Genomic DNA, 14,235 nt, shown 5'->3' on the forward strand with positions numbered 1-14,235 from the left:
GATATATATACACAGTACATACAGGTGAGATATATATACACACAGTACATACAGGTGAGAGATATATATATACACAGTACATACAGGTGAGAGATATATATACACACAGTACATACAGGTGAGATATATATACACAGTACATACAGGTGAGAGAGATATATACACAGTACATACAGGTGAGAGATATATATATACACAGTACATACAGGTGAGAGATATATATACACACAGTACATACAGGTGAGATATATATACACAGTACATACAGGTGAGAGAGATATATACACAGTACATACAGGTGAGATATATATATATACACACAGTACATACAGGTGAGAGATATATATACACACAGTACATACAGGTGAGATATATATACACAGTACATACAGGTGAGATATATATATATACACACAGTACATACAGGTGAGAGATATATATACACACAGTACATACAGGTGAGATATATATACACAGTACATACAGGTGAGAGAGATATATACACAGTACATACAGGTGAGATATATATATATACACACAGTACATACAGGTGAGAGATATATATACACAGTACATACAGGTGAGAGATATATATACACACAGTACATACAGGTGAGAGAGATATATACACAGTACATACAGGGGAGATATATATATACACAGTACATACAGGTGAGAGATATATATACACACAGTACATACAGGTGAGAGAGATATATACACAGTACATACAGGTGAGATATATATACACAGTACATACATGTGAGATATATATATACAGGTTATATATATATATATATATATATATACACACAGTACATACAGGTGAGAGATATACACACACAGTACATACAGGTGAGATATATATATATACAGGTGATATATATATATACACAGTACATACAGGTGAGATATATATATATATACACAGTACATACAGGTGAGATATATATATATATATATATACACAATACATACAGGTGAGAGATATATACACAGTACATACAGGTGAGAGATATATACACACAGTACATACAGGTGAGAGATATATACACACAGTACATACAGGTGAGAGATATGTACATACAGGTGAGAGATATATATACACACAGTACATACAGGTGAGAGATATATATATACACACAGTACATACAGGTGAGAGATATATACACAGTACATACAGGTGAGAGATATACACAGTACATACAGGTGAGATATATATATACACAGTACATACAGGTGAGATATATATATACACAGTACATACAGGTGAGATATATATACACAGTACATACAGGTGAGAGATATATATACACACAGTACATACAGGTGAGAGATATATATACACACAGTACATACAGGTGAGAGATATATATACACACAGTACATACAGGTGAGAGATATATACACAGTACATACAGGCGAGAGATATATACACAGTACATACAGGTGAGATATATATATACACAGTACATACAGGTGAGATATATACACACAGTACATACAGGCGAGAGATATATACACAGTACATACAGGTGAGATATATATATACACACAGTACATACAGGTGAGAGATATATACACAGTACATACAGGCGAGAGATATATACACAGTACATACAGGTGAGATATATATACACAGTACATACAGGTGAGAGATATATACACACACAGTATATACAGGTGGGGGGGGGCGCTCCTCCCTCCAGTAGAATGTGGAGATGTTGGCGGTAGAAAAGGCGCCCCCCAGAGACGAGTCTTGGAACGATCGCATATTAATGACGGTTGGGGAGCGATGGAGAAAATTCCATTCAGGGAAGAATACAAAGAGCCCATTTCATGCGATGGCGTCATTCCCGCCACTTCCTCACAGCGACCCCATTATCACTCCTCACTGTTTATTATAGGGGGGGGGGGGGACAATGACAGGATCTCATTGGCTGCTCCAGTTCACAGAGATGCCAATATGGGGCCCTCAGCTGACATTTCCATCAGCCAATCACTATTCAGTATGTATAAAGGAAGCATGTGAGCTCCGCCTACTCATCTATATGCGCCACGAAACGCCGCCTCCCTGACAGCGCCCCTTCCCTGACAGATCCGCCTCCCTGACATCTCCGCCTCCCTGACAGCTCCGCCTCCCTGACAGATCCGCCTCCCTGACAGCGCCCCTTCCCTGACAGATCCGCCTCCCCGACATCTCCGCCTCCCTGACAGCTCCGCCTCCCTGACAGATCCGCCTCCCTGACAGATCCGCCTCCCTGACATCTCCGCCTCCCCTACATCTCCGCCTCCCTGACAGCTCCGCCTCCCTGACAGATCCGCCTCCCTGACATCTCCGCCTCCCCGACATCTCCGCCTCCCTGACAGCTCCGCCTCCCTGACAGATCCGCCTCCCTGACATCTCCGCCTCCCTGACAACTCCACTCCCCTGACATCTCCACTCCCGACATCTCCGCCTCCCTGACAGCTCCGCCTCCCTGACATCTCCGCCTCCCTGACATCTCCGCCTCCCTGACAACTCCACCTCCCTGACAACTCTGCTCCCCCGACATCTCCGCCTCCCCGACAACTCCACTCCCCTGACATCTCCACTCCCCGACATCTCCGCCTCCCTGACAACTCCGCCTCCCTGACATCTCCACCCCCCCGACATCTCCGCCTCCCTGACAACTCCACTCCCCTGACATCTCCGCCTCCCTGACAACTCCACTCCCCGACATCTCCGCCTCCCCGACAACTCCGCCTCCCTGACATCTCCACCTCCCTGACATCTCCGCCTCCCTGACAACTCCACTCCCCTGACATCTCCGCCTCCCTGACAACTCCGCCTCCCTGACATCTCCGCCTCCCTGACAACTCCGCCTCCCTGACATCTCCGCCTCCCTGACAACTCTGCTCCCCCGACATCTCCGCCTCCCCGACAACTCCACTCCCCTGACATCTCCACTCCCCGACATCTCCGCCTCCCTGACAACTCCGCCTCCCTGGCATCTCCACCTCCCTGACATCTCCGCCTCCCTGACATCTCCGCCTCCCTGACAACTCCACTCCCCTGACATCTCCGCCTCCCTGACAACTCCACTCCCCTGACATCTCCGCCTCCCTGACAACTCCACTCCCCTGACAACTCCGCCTCCCTGACATCTCCACTCCCCGACATCTCCGCCTCCCTGACAACTCCGCCTCCCTGACATCTCCACCTCCCTGACATCTCCGCCTCCCTGACAACTCCACTCCCCTGACATCTCCGCCTCCCTGACAACTCCACTCCCCTGACATCTCCGCCTCCCTGACAACTCCACTCCCCTGACATCTCCGCCTCCCCGACAACTCCGCCTCCCTGACATCTCCGCCTCCCTGACATCTCCACTCCCCGACATCTCCGCCTCCCCGACAACTCCGCCTCCCCGACAACTCCGCCTCCCCGACAACTCCACTCCCCTGACATCTCCACTCCCCGACATCTCCGCCTCCCCGACAACTCCGCCTCCCTGACATCTCCACCTCCCCGACATCTCCGCCTCCCTGACAACTCCACTCCCCTGACATCTCCGCCTCCCTGACAACTCCACTCCCCTGACATCTCCGCCTCCCTGACAACTCCACTCCCCGACATCTCCGCCTCCCCGACAACTCCGCCTCCCTGACATCTCCACCTCCCTGACATCTCCGCCTCCCTGACAACTCCACTCCCCTGACATCTCCGCCTCCCTGACAACTCCGCCTCCCTGACATCTCCGCCTCCCTGACATCTCCGCCTCCCCGACAACTCCACTCCCCTGACATCTCCACTCCCCGACATCTCCGCCTCCCTGACAACTCCACTCCCCGACATCTCCGCCTCCCTGACAACTCCGCCTCCCTGACATCTCCGCCTCCCTGACAACTCCACTCCCCTGACATCTCCGCCTCCCTGACAACTCCACTCCCCGACATCTCCGCCTCCCCGACATCTCCGCCTCCCTGACATCTCCGCCTCCCTGACAACTCCACCTCCCTGACAACTCCACCTCCCTGACAACTCTGCTCCCCCGACATCTCCGCCTCCCCGACAACTCCACTCCCCTGACATCTCCACTCCCCGACATCTCCGCCTCCCTGACAACTCCGCCTCCCTGACAACTCCGCCTCCCTGACATCTCCACCTCCCCGACATCTCCGCCTCCCTGACAACTCCACTCCCCTGACATCTCCGCCTCCCTGACATCTCCGCCTCCCCGACAACTCCACTCCCCAACATCTCCGCCCCCTGACATCTCCACTCCCCCAACATCTCCGCCCCCTGACAACTCCGCCTCCCTGACAACTCCACTCCCCTGACATCTCCGCCTCCCTGACAACTCCACTCCCCTGACATCTCCGCCTCCCCGACATCTCCGCCTCCCTGACAACTCCGCCTTCCCGACAACTCCGCCTTCCTGACATCTCCACTCCCCGACATCTCCGCCTCCCTGACATCTCCACTCCCCGACATCTCCGCCTCCCCGACATCTCCACTCCCCTGACATCTCCGCCTCCCCGACATCTCCGCCTCCCTGACATCTCCACTCCCCTGACAACTCCGCCTCCCTGACAACTCCACTCCCCTGACATCTCCACTCCCCGACATCTCCGCCTCCCTGACAACTCCGCCTCCCTGACAACTCCACTCCCCTGACATCTCCGCCTCCCCGACATCTCCGCCTCCCCGACAACTCCGCCTCCCCGACAACTCCCCCCCCTGACAGCGCCCCTTCCCTGACAGCTCTGCCTCCCTGACATCTCCGCCTCCCTGACAACTCTGCTCCCCTGACAACTCCGCCACCCTGACAACTCCGCCTCCCTGACATCTCCCCCCCTGACATCTCTGCTCCCCCGACATCGCCGCCTCCCTGACATCTCCGCCCCCCTTACAACTCCACTCCCCCAACATCTCCGCCCCCCTGACAACTCCACCCCCCAACATCTCCGCCCCCTGACATCTCCACTCCCCCAACATCTCCGCCCCCTGACAACTCCGCCTCCCTGATCTCCGCTCCCCCGACATCTCCGCTCCCCCAACATCTCCGCCCCCCTGACAACTCCACTCCCCCGACATCTCCACCTCCCTGACAACTCCGCTCCCCCAACATCTCCGCCCCCCTGACAACTCCACTCCCCCGACATCTCCACCTCCCCGACATCTCCACCTCCCCGACATCTCCACCTCCCTGACAACTCCACTCCCCCAACATCTCCGCCTCCCTGACATCTCCGATTCCCCAACATCTCCACTCCCCCAACATCTCCGCCTCCCTGACATCTCCACCTCCCTGACAACTCCGCTCCCCCAACATCTCCGCCCCCCTGACAACTCCACTCCCCCGACATCTCCACCTCCCCGACATCTCCACCTCCCCGACATCTCCACCTCCCTGACAACTCCACTCCCCCAACATCTCCGCCTCCCTGACATCTCCGATCCCCCAACATCTCCACCTCCCTGACATCTCCACCTCCCTGACATCTCCGCCTCCCTGACATCTCCACCCCCCTGACAACTCCACTCCCCCAACATCTCCGCCTCCCTGACATCTCCGATCCCTGACATCTCCGCCTCCCTGACATCTCCGCCCCCCTGACAACTCCACTCCCCCAACATCTCCACCTCCCTGAAATCTCCGCCCCCCTGACAACTCCACTCCCCCAACATCTCCACCTCCCTGAAATCTCCGCCCCCCTGACAACTCCACTTCCCCAACATCTCCGCCCCCCTGACAACTCCACTTCCCCAACATCTCTGCCCCCCTGACAACTCCACTTCCCCAACATCTCCGCCCCCCTGACAACTCCACTCCCCCAACATCTCCACCTCCCTGACAACTCCACTTCCCCAACATCTCCGCCCCCCTGACAACTCCACTCCCCCAACATCTCCACCTCCCTGACAACTCCACTTCCCCAACATCTCCGCCCCCCTGACAACTCCACTTCCCCAACATCTCCGCCCCCCTGACAACTCCACTTCCCCAACATCTCCGCCCCCCTGACAACTCCACTTCCCCAACATCTCCGCCCCCCTGACAACTCCACTTCCCCAACATCTCCATTCCCCCAACATCTCTGCCTCCCTGACATCTCCACCCCCATGACAACTCCACTCCCCCAACATCTCCGCCCCCATGACAACTCCACTCCCCCAACATCTCCGCCCCCCTGACAACTCCACTTCCCCAACATCTCCGCCCCCCTGACAACTCCACTTCCCCAACATCTCCACTCCCCCAACATCTCCACCCCCATGACAACTCCACTCCCCCAACATCTCCGCCCCCATGACAACTCCACTCCCCCAACATCTCCGCCCCCCTGACAACTCCACTTCCCCAACATCTCCGCCCCCCTGACAACTCCACTTCCCCAACATCTCCACTCCCCTGACAACTCCACTCCCCCAACATCTCCGCCCCCATGACAACTCCACTCCCCCAACATCTCCGCCCCCCTGACATCTCCACTCCCCCAACATCTCCGCCCCCCTGACAACTCCACTCCCCCAACATCTCCACCCCCCTGACATCTCCACTCCCCCAACAACATCTCCGCCTCCCTGACATCTCCACCCCCCCCAACATCTCCACCTCCCTGACATCTCCGCCTCCCTGACATCTCCGCCCCCCTGACAACTCCACTCCCCCAACATCTCCACTCCCCTGACAACTCCACTTCCCCAACATCTCCGCCCCCCTGACAACTCCACTTCCCCAACATCTCCGCCCCCCTGACAACTCCACTTCCCCAACATCTCCGCCCCCCTGACAACTCCACTTCCCCAACATCTCCGCCCCCCTGACAACTCCACTCCCCCAACATCTCCACCTCCCTGACATCTCCGCCTCCCTGACAACTCCACTCCCCCAACATCTCTGCCTCCCTGACAACTCCACTCCCCCAACATCTCCGCCCCCCTGACAACTCCACTTCCCCAACATCTCCGCCCCCCTGACAACTCCACTTCCCCAACATCTCCACTCCCCCAACATCTCTGCCTCCCTGACATCTCCACCCCCATGACAACTCCACTCCCCCAACATCTCCGCCCCCATGACAACTCCACTCCCCCAACATCTCCGCCCCCCTGACAACTCCACTTCCCCAACATCTCCACTCCCCCAACATCTCTGCCTCCCTGACATCTCCACCCCCATGACAACTCCACTCCCCCAACATCTCCGCCCCCATGACAACTCCACTCCCCCAACATCTCCGCCCCCCTGACAACTCCACTTCCCCAACATCTCCACTCCCCCAACATCTCTGCCTCCCTGACATCTCCACCCCCATGACAACTCCACTCCCCCAACATCTCCGCCCCCCTGACAACTCCACTTCCCCAACATCTCCGCCCCCCTGACAACTCCACTTCCCCAACATCTCCGCCCCCCTGACAACTCCACTTCCCCAACATCTCCATTCCCCCAACATCTCTGCCTCCCTGACATCTCCACTCCCATGACAACTCCACTCCCCCAACATCTCCGCCCCCATGACAACTCCACTCCCCCAACATCTCCGCCCCCCTGACATCTCCACTCCCCCAACAACATCTCCACTCCCCCGACATCTCCGCCCCCCTGACAACTCCACTTCCCCAACATCTCCATTCCCCCAACATCTCTGCCTCCCTGACATCTCCACTCCCATGACAACTCCACTCCCCCAACATCTCCGCCCCCATGACAACTCCACTCCCCCAACATCTCCGCCCCCCTGACATCTCCACTCCCCCAACAACATCTCCACTCCCCCGACATCTCCGCCTCCCTGACAACTCCACCCCCCCAACATCTCCGCCTCCCTGACATCTCCACCCCCCCCCCAACATCTCCGCCTCCCTGACATCTCCGCCCCCCCCCCAACATCTCCGCCTCCCTGACATCTCCGCCCCCCTGACATCTCCGCTTCCCAAAGCCCTACACCAGACAGTTGGCTGATCTCCTGAAACGTGGCGGCTGCCCTCCTAACCACCAGAGGCAATCCAAAAATATTTCTACAAAATTGTGCTGCGCTGCCATAAAGTGCAATGCTGTGAATAAGATAAATCAAAAAAAGTTCTATAATAAAAGTGCAGAAATGAATATAAAAATCCCCAAATCATGTATAAAGTCCAATAGAAAAATTCATACAAAGTCTGAATACAAAGACCAAAAGAAGGAGTGACCCCGGAGGATCGTACAGATCGGCAAACTTTTCACCAAGAACACTGACAGTCACAAGCAGCTTACCGTCCCCCACCCAACACGTTTCGTCCACATGGAGGACGTCACCGGGGCAACAGAGAGAATTGGGGGTCTACAGTATGAAATCTCTGCACTGTGCCGGGCCTGAGACACTCATCCAGGACAGCAGGCGGCCAGTGAAGACCGAGGAAAAAAAAACAGCCGAGGGAATGGAGGGGGGTGACAACGCAGGAGCAGAATGTTGTCATCCTATAACAGGAAGTGCCTGAACACCGACCTCCATGGCGGGATCACCAGGGATTATCTCAGAACCACAGAGGATCCTTTCATACAGATTGTTCTACCACAGTTATTACTACACACAGTAATACATAGCACCACCCCCTTCCTCCAGGGGGGCCCCCTCTCCATCGCCCCTCTTATCTCTGGGTGCCCCTCCCCATCTATTCTCCTCCTCATCCCCACTCTCCCTGTGTCCCTCTCCATCTCTCCTCCTCCTCCTCTCTCCCGGAGCTCCTCTCCATCGCCCCTCCCCACCTCCTCTCCATCTATTCTCCTCCTCATCCCCACTCTCCCTCTCCATTACTCCTCCTCCTCTCTCCAGGGCCCCCTCTCCATCTCTGCTCCTACTCCCTCTCCCCCCCCCCCTGGAGCTCCTCTACATCTCCCCTCCTCACTCTGGGGCCCACTCTCCTCCCCCCTCCTCCTCATTCCCACTCTCCCCGTGTCCCTCTCCATCTCCCTTCCTCCTTTCCCTATGGGCCCCTTTCCATCTCTCCTCCTCCCCCCTCTCCATCTATTCTCATCCCCACTCTCCCCGTGTCTCTATCCATCTCTCCTCCCTTTCCAGGGGCCCCCCTCCATCTCTCCTCCTTCCCCCAGGGGCCCCCCTCCATCTCTCCTCCCCCCTCTCCCGGGACTCCTCTCCATCTCCCCTCCTCTCTCTGGGGGTCCCTCTCCTTCCCTTTTCCCCCTCTCTCTGGGGGCCCCTCTCCATCTCTCCTCCTCTCCCTATGGGCCCCTCCTTGTCTCTTTCCTCCTCTCCTATGGGCCCCTCTCCATCTCTTCTCCCCAGGGGCCCCTCTCCTCCTCCTCTCCATCCCTATTTTTCCTATGGGCCCCTCTCCATCTCTTCTCCTCCTCTCCCAAGGGTTCCTCTCCATCTCTCCTCTCTCTAGGGGCCTCTTTCTATCTCTCCTCCTCTCCCTAGGGGCCCCTCTCCATCTCTAGTGCCCCCTCTCCAACTCTCATCCTCCTCTCAATCTCTCCCTTAGGGGCCCCTCTCCATATCTTCTCCTACTCCCCCTAGGAGCCCCTCTCCATCTCTCCTCCTCTCCATCTCTCCTCATGGGCCCCTCTCCATCTCTCTTTTCCCTATGGGCCCCTCTCCATCTCTCCCTAGGGGCCCCTCTCCATATCTCCTCCTCCTCTCCCCAGGGGCCCCTCTCCATCTCTCCTCCTTCTCTACCCAGGGGCCCCTATCCATCTCTCCTTTCCCTATGATTCCATCTCTCCTCCTCTCCCCAGGGGCCCCTCTCCATCTCTCCTCCTCTCCCTGTGGGCATCTCTCCCTGGGGGCCCCTCTTCATCTCTCGACTCTCGTCCTCTCCCTAGGGGCCCTTCTCCCCTCTCTAGGGGCCCCTCTCCACCTCTCCCCTCTCCATCTCTCCTCCTCTCCCCAGGTTCCTCTCTTCGTTTCTCACTTCCGGTGTACATTGTCAGACGGTCCCTGGTGTCCCGGAAGCGGAAGTGTGTCCGTGCGGCCGAGTTGCGGTTCCCCCGCTCGGTGGTTCCGGTGTGGGAGGTTCCGGTGGTGTTGGTCGGTCGGTTGGTCGGGATGTCGGACTCGGAGAGCGATGATGAGAGGCCCTTCCCTCTGACCGGGTTCCTGTTCGGGAATATTAATGAGGACGGACAGCTGGAGGATGACTGCGTGCTGGACAAGGTGAGAGCTTCCGGTACCCCCCCCATATATACATCTCTCTCTCTGTGTATAATGTCCAGCGGGCGGATGTTTTCCTGGATGGGGACACTGGGGGAGGGGTCATAGTTTGTAAAAGGTGGTCTCACTCCTAGTGCTGCACTCTGTATTGTGATGATAAGGTAGGGTGACCAGACATCTCCAGTTTCAGAGGACAGTCCCCGGATTGAGGACACTGTCCCCGGACCAAGTCTGTCCCTGGTTTTGTCCCCAGATTGGATTTAATAGGGGGCAGGGGCAATTTCAAAGACAATGGGCTAGATTCACGTAGAATGGCGTAACTTTGTGCGGGCGTAACGTATCCTATTTACGTTACGCCTCCGCAACTTTTACAGGCAAGTGCCGTATTCTCAAAAAAAAGTTGCGGCGGCGTAGCGCAAATAGGCTGGCGTAAGCCCGCCTAATTCAAATTGTGAAGAGGTGGGCGTGTGTTATGTAAATCAGGCCTGACCCGACGTGATTGATGTTTTTCCCGAACGGCGCATGCGCCGTCCGTGGAATTTCCCAGTGTGCATTGCTCCAAAGTACGCCGCAAGGACGTCATTGGTTTCGACGTGAACGTAAATGACGTCCAGCCCCATTCACGGACGACGTAACTTTATCAAATTTCGACACGGGAACGACGGCCATACTTAACATTGGTACGCCGCACTTACGCCACCATATAGCAGGGGTAACTTTACGCCGGGAAAAGCCTAACGTAAACGGCGTAACTGTACTGCGTCGGCCGGGCGTACGTTCGTGAATTTGCGTATTTAGCTGATTAACATATTTTGCGTAAATCAGCGTACACGCCCCTAGCGGCCAGCGTAAATATGCATTTACGATCCGACGGCGTAAGAGACTTTCGCCTGTCGGATCTAATAGATATCTATGTGTAACTGATTCTAAGAATCAGGCGCATAGATACGACCAACCAGACTCAGAGTTACGACGGCGTATCTCCTCTGAGAATCTGGCCCAATCAGTGCAGAATTAAAATAAAAAAATATAAAATTACACACCCCCCCTCCACCGTGCCTACTAGCATAGGGGGGTTGTATTTTTCCCATTATATGTGGCCCTTTCTGATGATCATGTGCTGGTCGGAGTGGAGGGAATATTTCTTCAGTTTCGGGCGCATGCCCATTCAGCTCCGCCTTGGCTCCAATCCTGGCCAGCCACCTGCCTATCTCCTTGCCTTCCCTGGCGGAGTGATCTTCCTCCGCTCCCCACCCAGTAGTAGGCGGGGGCCCGAAGAGTAAGGCCTCGTACAGACGAGGGAACATGTCCGATGAAAACGGTCCGTTTTCATCGGACATGTCCGCTCGGAGATTTCGGTCTGATGGCTGTACACACCATCAAACCGAAATCCCTGCGGACAGAGAACGCGGTGACGTAGACGACACCAACGTTCTCTATCGCGCGAGTTCAATGCATCCACGCATGCGTCGAATCAATTCGACGCATTGCTTGGGATTTCGGTCCGCTGGTTAGACGTACTAACCAGCGGACATGTCCGACGGACAGCTTTCCAGCGGACATGTTTCTTAGCATGACATGTCCGGTGGTGTGTACGAGGCCTGAGACTTGAGAGGCTGTGAGGCGGGCGGCGACGGGCAGAGAATCGCTGATTCTTGCAATTACTAGTAAAGAAAAAATATGTCCCCAGATTTCATTTTAAAAATCTGGTCACCTTATGATAAGGGGTTTATGGGGGGAGTCATAATATGTGGTGTATTGGTAACAATGAGATCTGTATAGAAATCTCCTATCACCATGGAGATAATAAACAATGTATCCAGAGATGGGGACCCCCCTGTCCCATACTAGAGAGAGGGGACCCCCCTGTCCCATACTAGAGAGAGGGGACCCCCCTGTCCCATACTAGAGAGAGGGGACCCCCCTGTCCTATACTAGAGAGAGGGGACCCCCCTGTCCCATACTAGAGAGAGGGGACCTCCCTGTCCCATACTAGAGAGAGGGGACCCCCCTGTCCCATACTAGAGAGAGGGGACCCCTTGTCCCATACTAGAGAGAGGGGACCCCCCTGCCCCATACTAGAGAGAGGGGACCCCCCTGTCCCATACTAGAGAGAGGGGACCCCCCTGTCCCATACTAGAGAGAGGGGACCCCCCCTGTCCCATACTAGAGAGAGGGGACCCCCCTGTCCCATACTAGAGAGAGGGGACCCCCCTGTCCCATACTAGAGAGAGGGGACCCCCCTGTCCCATACTAGAGAGAGGGGACCCCCCTGTCCCATACTAGAGAGAGGGGACCCCCCCCTGTCCCATACTAGAGAGAGGGGACCCCCCTGTCCCATACTAGAGAGAGGGGACCCCCCTGTCCCATACTAGAGAGAGGGGACCCCCCTGTCCCATACTAGAGAGAGGGGACGCCCCCGTCCCATACTAGAGAGAGGGGACCCCCCCCCGTCCCATACTAGAGAGAGGGGACCCCCCTGTCCCATACTAGAGAGAGGGGACCCCCCTGTCCCATACTAGAGAGAGGGGACCCCCCTGTCCCATACTAGAGAGAGGGGACCCCCCTGTCCCATACTAGAGAGAGGGGACCCCCCTGTCCCATACTAGAGAGAGGGGACCCCCCTGTCCCATACTAGAGAGATGGGACCCCCCCTGTCCCATACTAGAGATGGGGACCCCCCTGTCCCATACTAGAGAGAGGGGACCCCCCTGTCCCATACTAGAGAGAGGGGACCCCCCTGTCCCATACTAGAGAGAGGGGACCCCCCTGTCCCATACTAGAGAGAGGGGACCCCCCCTGTCCCATACTAGAGAGAGGGGACCTCCCTGTCCCATACTAGAGAGAGGGGACCCCCCTGTCCCATACTAGAGAGAGGGGACCTCCCTGTCCCATACTAGAGAGAGGGGACCCCCCCCTGTCCCATACTAGAGAGAGGGGACCCCCCCTGTCCCATACTAGAGAGAGGGGACCCCCCCTGTCCCATACTAGAGAGAGGGGACCCCCCCTGTCCCATACTAGAGAGAGGGGACCCCCCTGTCCCATACTAGAGAGAGGGGACCCCCCTGTCCCATACTAGAGAGAGGGGACCCCCCTGTCCCATACTAGAGAGAGGGGACGCCCCCGTCCCATACTAGAGAGAGGGGACCCCCCCTGTCCCATACTAGAGAGAGGGGACCCCCCTGTCCTATACTAGAGAGAGGGGACCCCCCATACTAGAGAGAGGGGACCCCCCCTGTCCCATACTAGAGAGAGGGCACCCCCCTGTCCCATACTAGAGAGAGGGGACCCCCCATACTAGAGAGAGGGCACCCCCCTGTCCCATACTAGAGAGAGGGGACCCCCCTGTCCCATACTAGAGAGAGGGGACCCCCCTGTCCCATACTAGAGAGAGGGGACCCCCCCTGTCCCATACTAGAGAGAGGGGACCTCCCTGTCCCATACTAGAGAGAGGGGACCCCCCTGTCCCATACTAGAGAGAGGGGACCTCCCTGTCCCATACTAGAGAGAGGGGACCCCCCCTGTCCCATACTAGAGAGAGGGGACCCCCCCTGTCCCATACTAGAGAGAGGGGACCCCCCCTGTCCCATACTAGAGAGAGGGGACCCCCCTGTCCCATACTAGAGAGAGGGGACCCCCTGTCCTATACTAGAGAGAGGGGACTCCCCTGTCCAATACTAGAGAGAGGGGACCCCCCTGTCCAATACTAGAGAGAGGGGACCCCCCTGTCCCATACTAGAGAGAGGGGACCCTCCTGTCCCATACTAGAGAGGGGACCCCCCTGTCCCATACTAGAGAGAGGGGACCCTCCTGTCCCATACTAGAGAGAGGGCACCCCCCTGTCCCATACTAGAGAGAGGGGACCCTCCTGTCCCATACTAGAGAGGGGACCCCCCTGTCCCATACTAGAGAGAGGGGACCCTCCTGTCCCATACTAGAGAGAGGGCACCCCCCTGTCCCATACTAGAGAGAGGGGACCCCCCTGTCCCATACTAGAGAGAGGGGACCCCCCTGTCCCATACTAGAGAGAGGGGACCCCCCTGTCCCATACTAGAGAGAGGGGACCCCCCTGTCCCATACTAGAGAGAGGGG

General features: G+C 56.4%; 1 protein-coding gene across 1 annotated transcript in view; it reads left to right on the forward strand.

Annotated features, from left to right (window-relative positions):
- Window positions 1-9,917: 9,917 nt before the first annotated feature.
- Window positions 9,918-14,235, forward strand: part of TAF1 (TATA-box binding protein associated factor 1) — a 127,831-nt gene continuing 123,513 nt past the window's right edge. The window contains exon 1 of the mRNA XM_040334447.1: window positions 9,918-10,146. Coding sequence (XP_040190381.1) covers window positions 10,039-10,146 — 108 coding nt within the window. The 5' untranslated portion in view covers window positions 9,918-10,038. The remainder of the gene's footprint in view (window positions 10,147-14,235) is intronic.

This window comes from Rana temporaria (genome assembly GCF_905171775.1).
Source record: "Rana temporaria chromosome 9 unlocalized genomic scaffold, aRanTem1.1 chr9e, whole genome shotgun sequence".
NCBI lineage: Eukaryota > Metazoa > Chordata > Amphibia > Anura > Ranidae > Rana > Rana temporaria.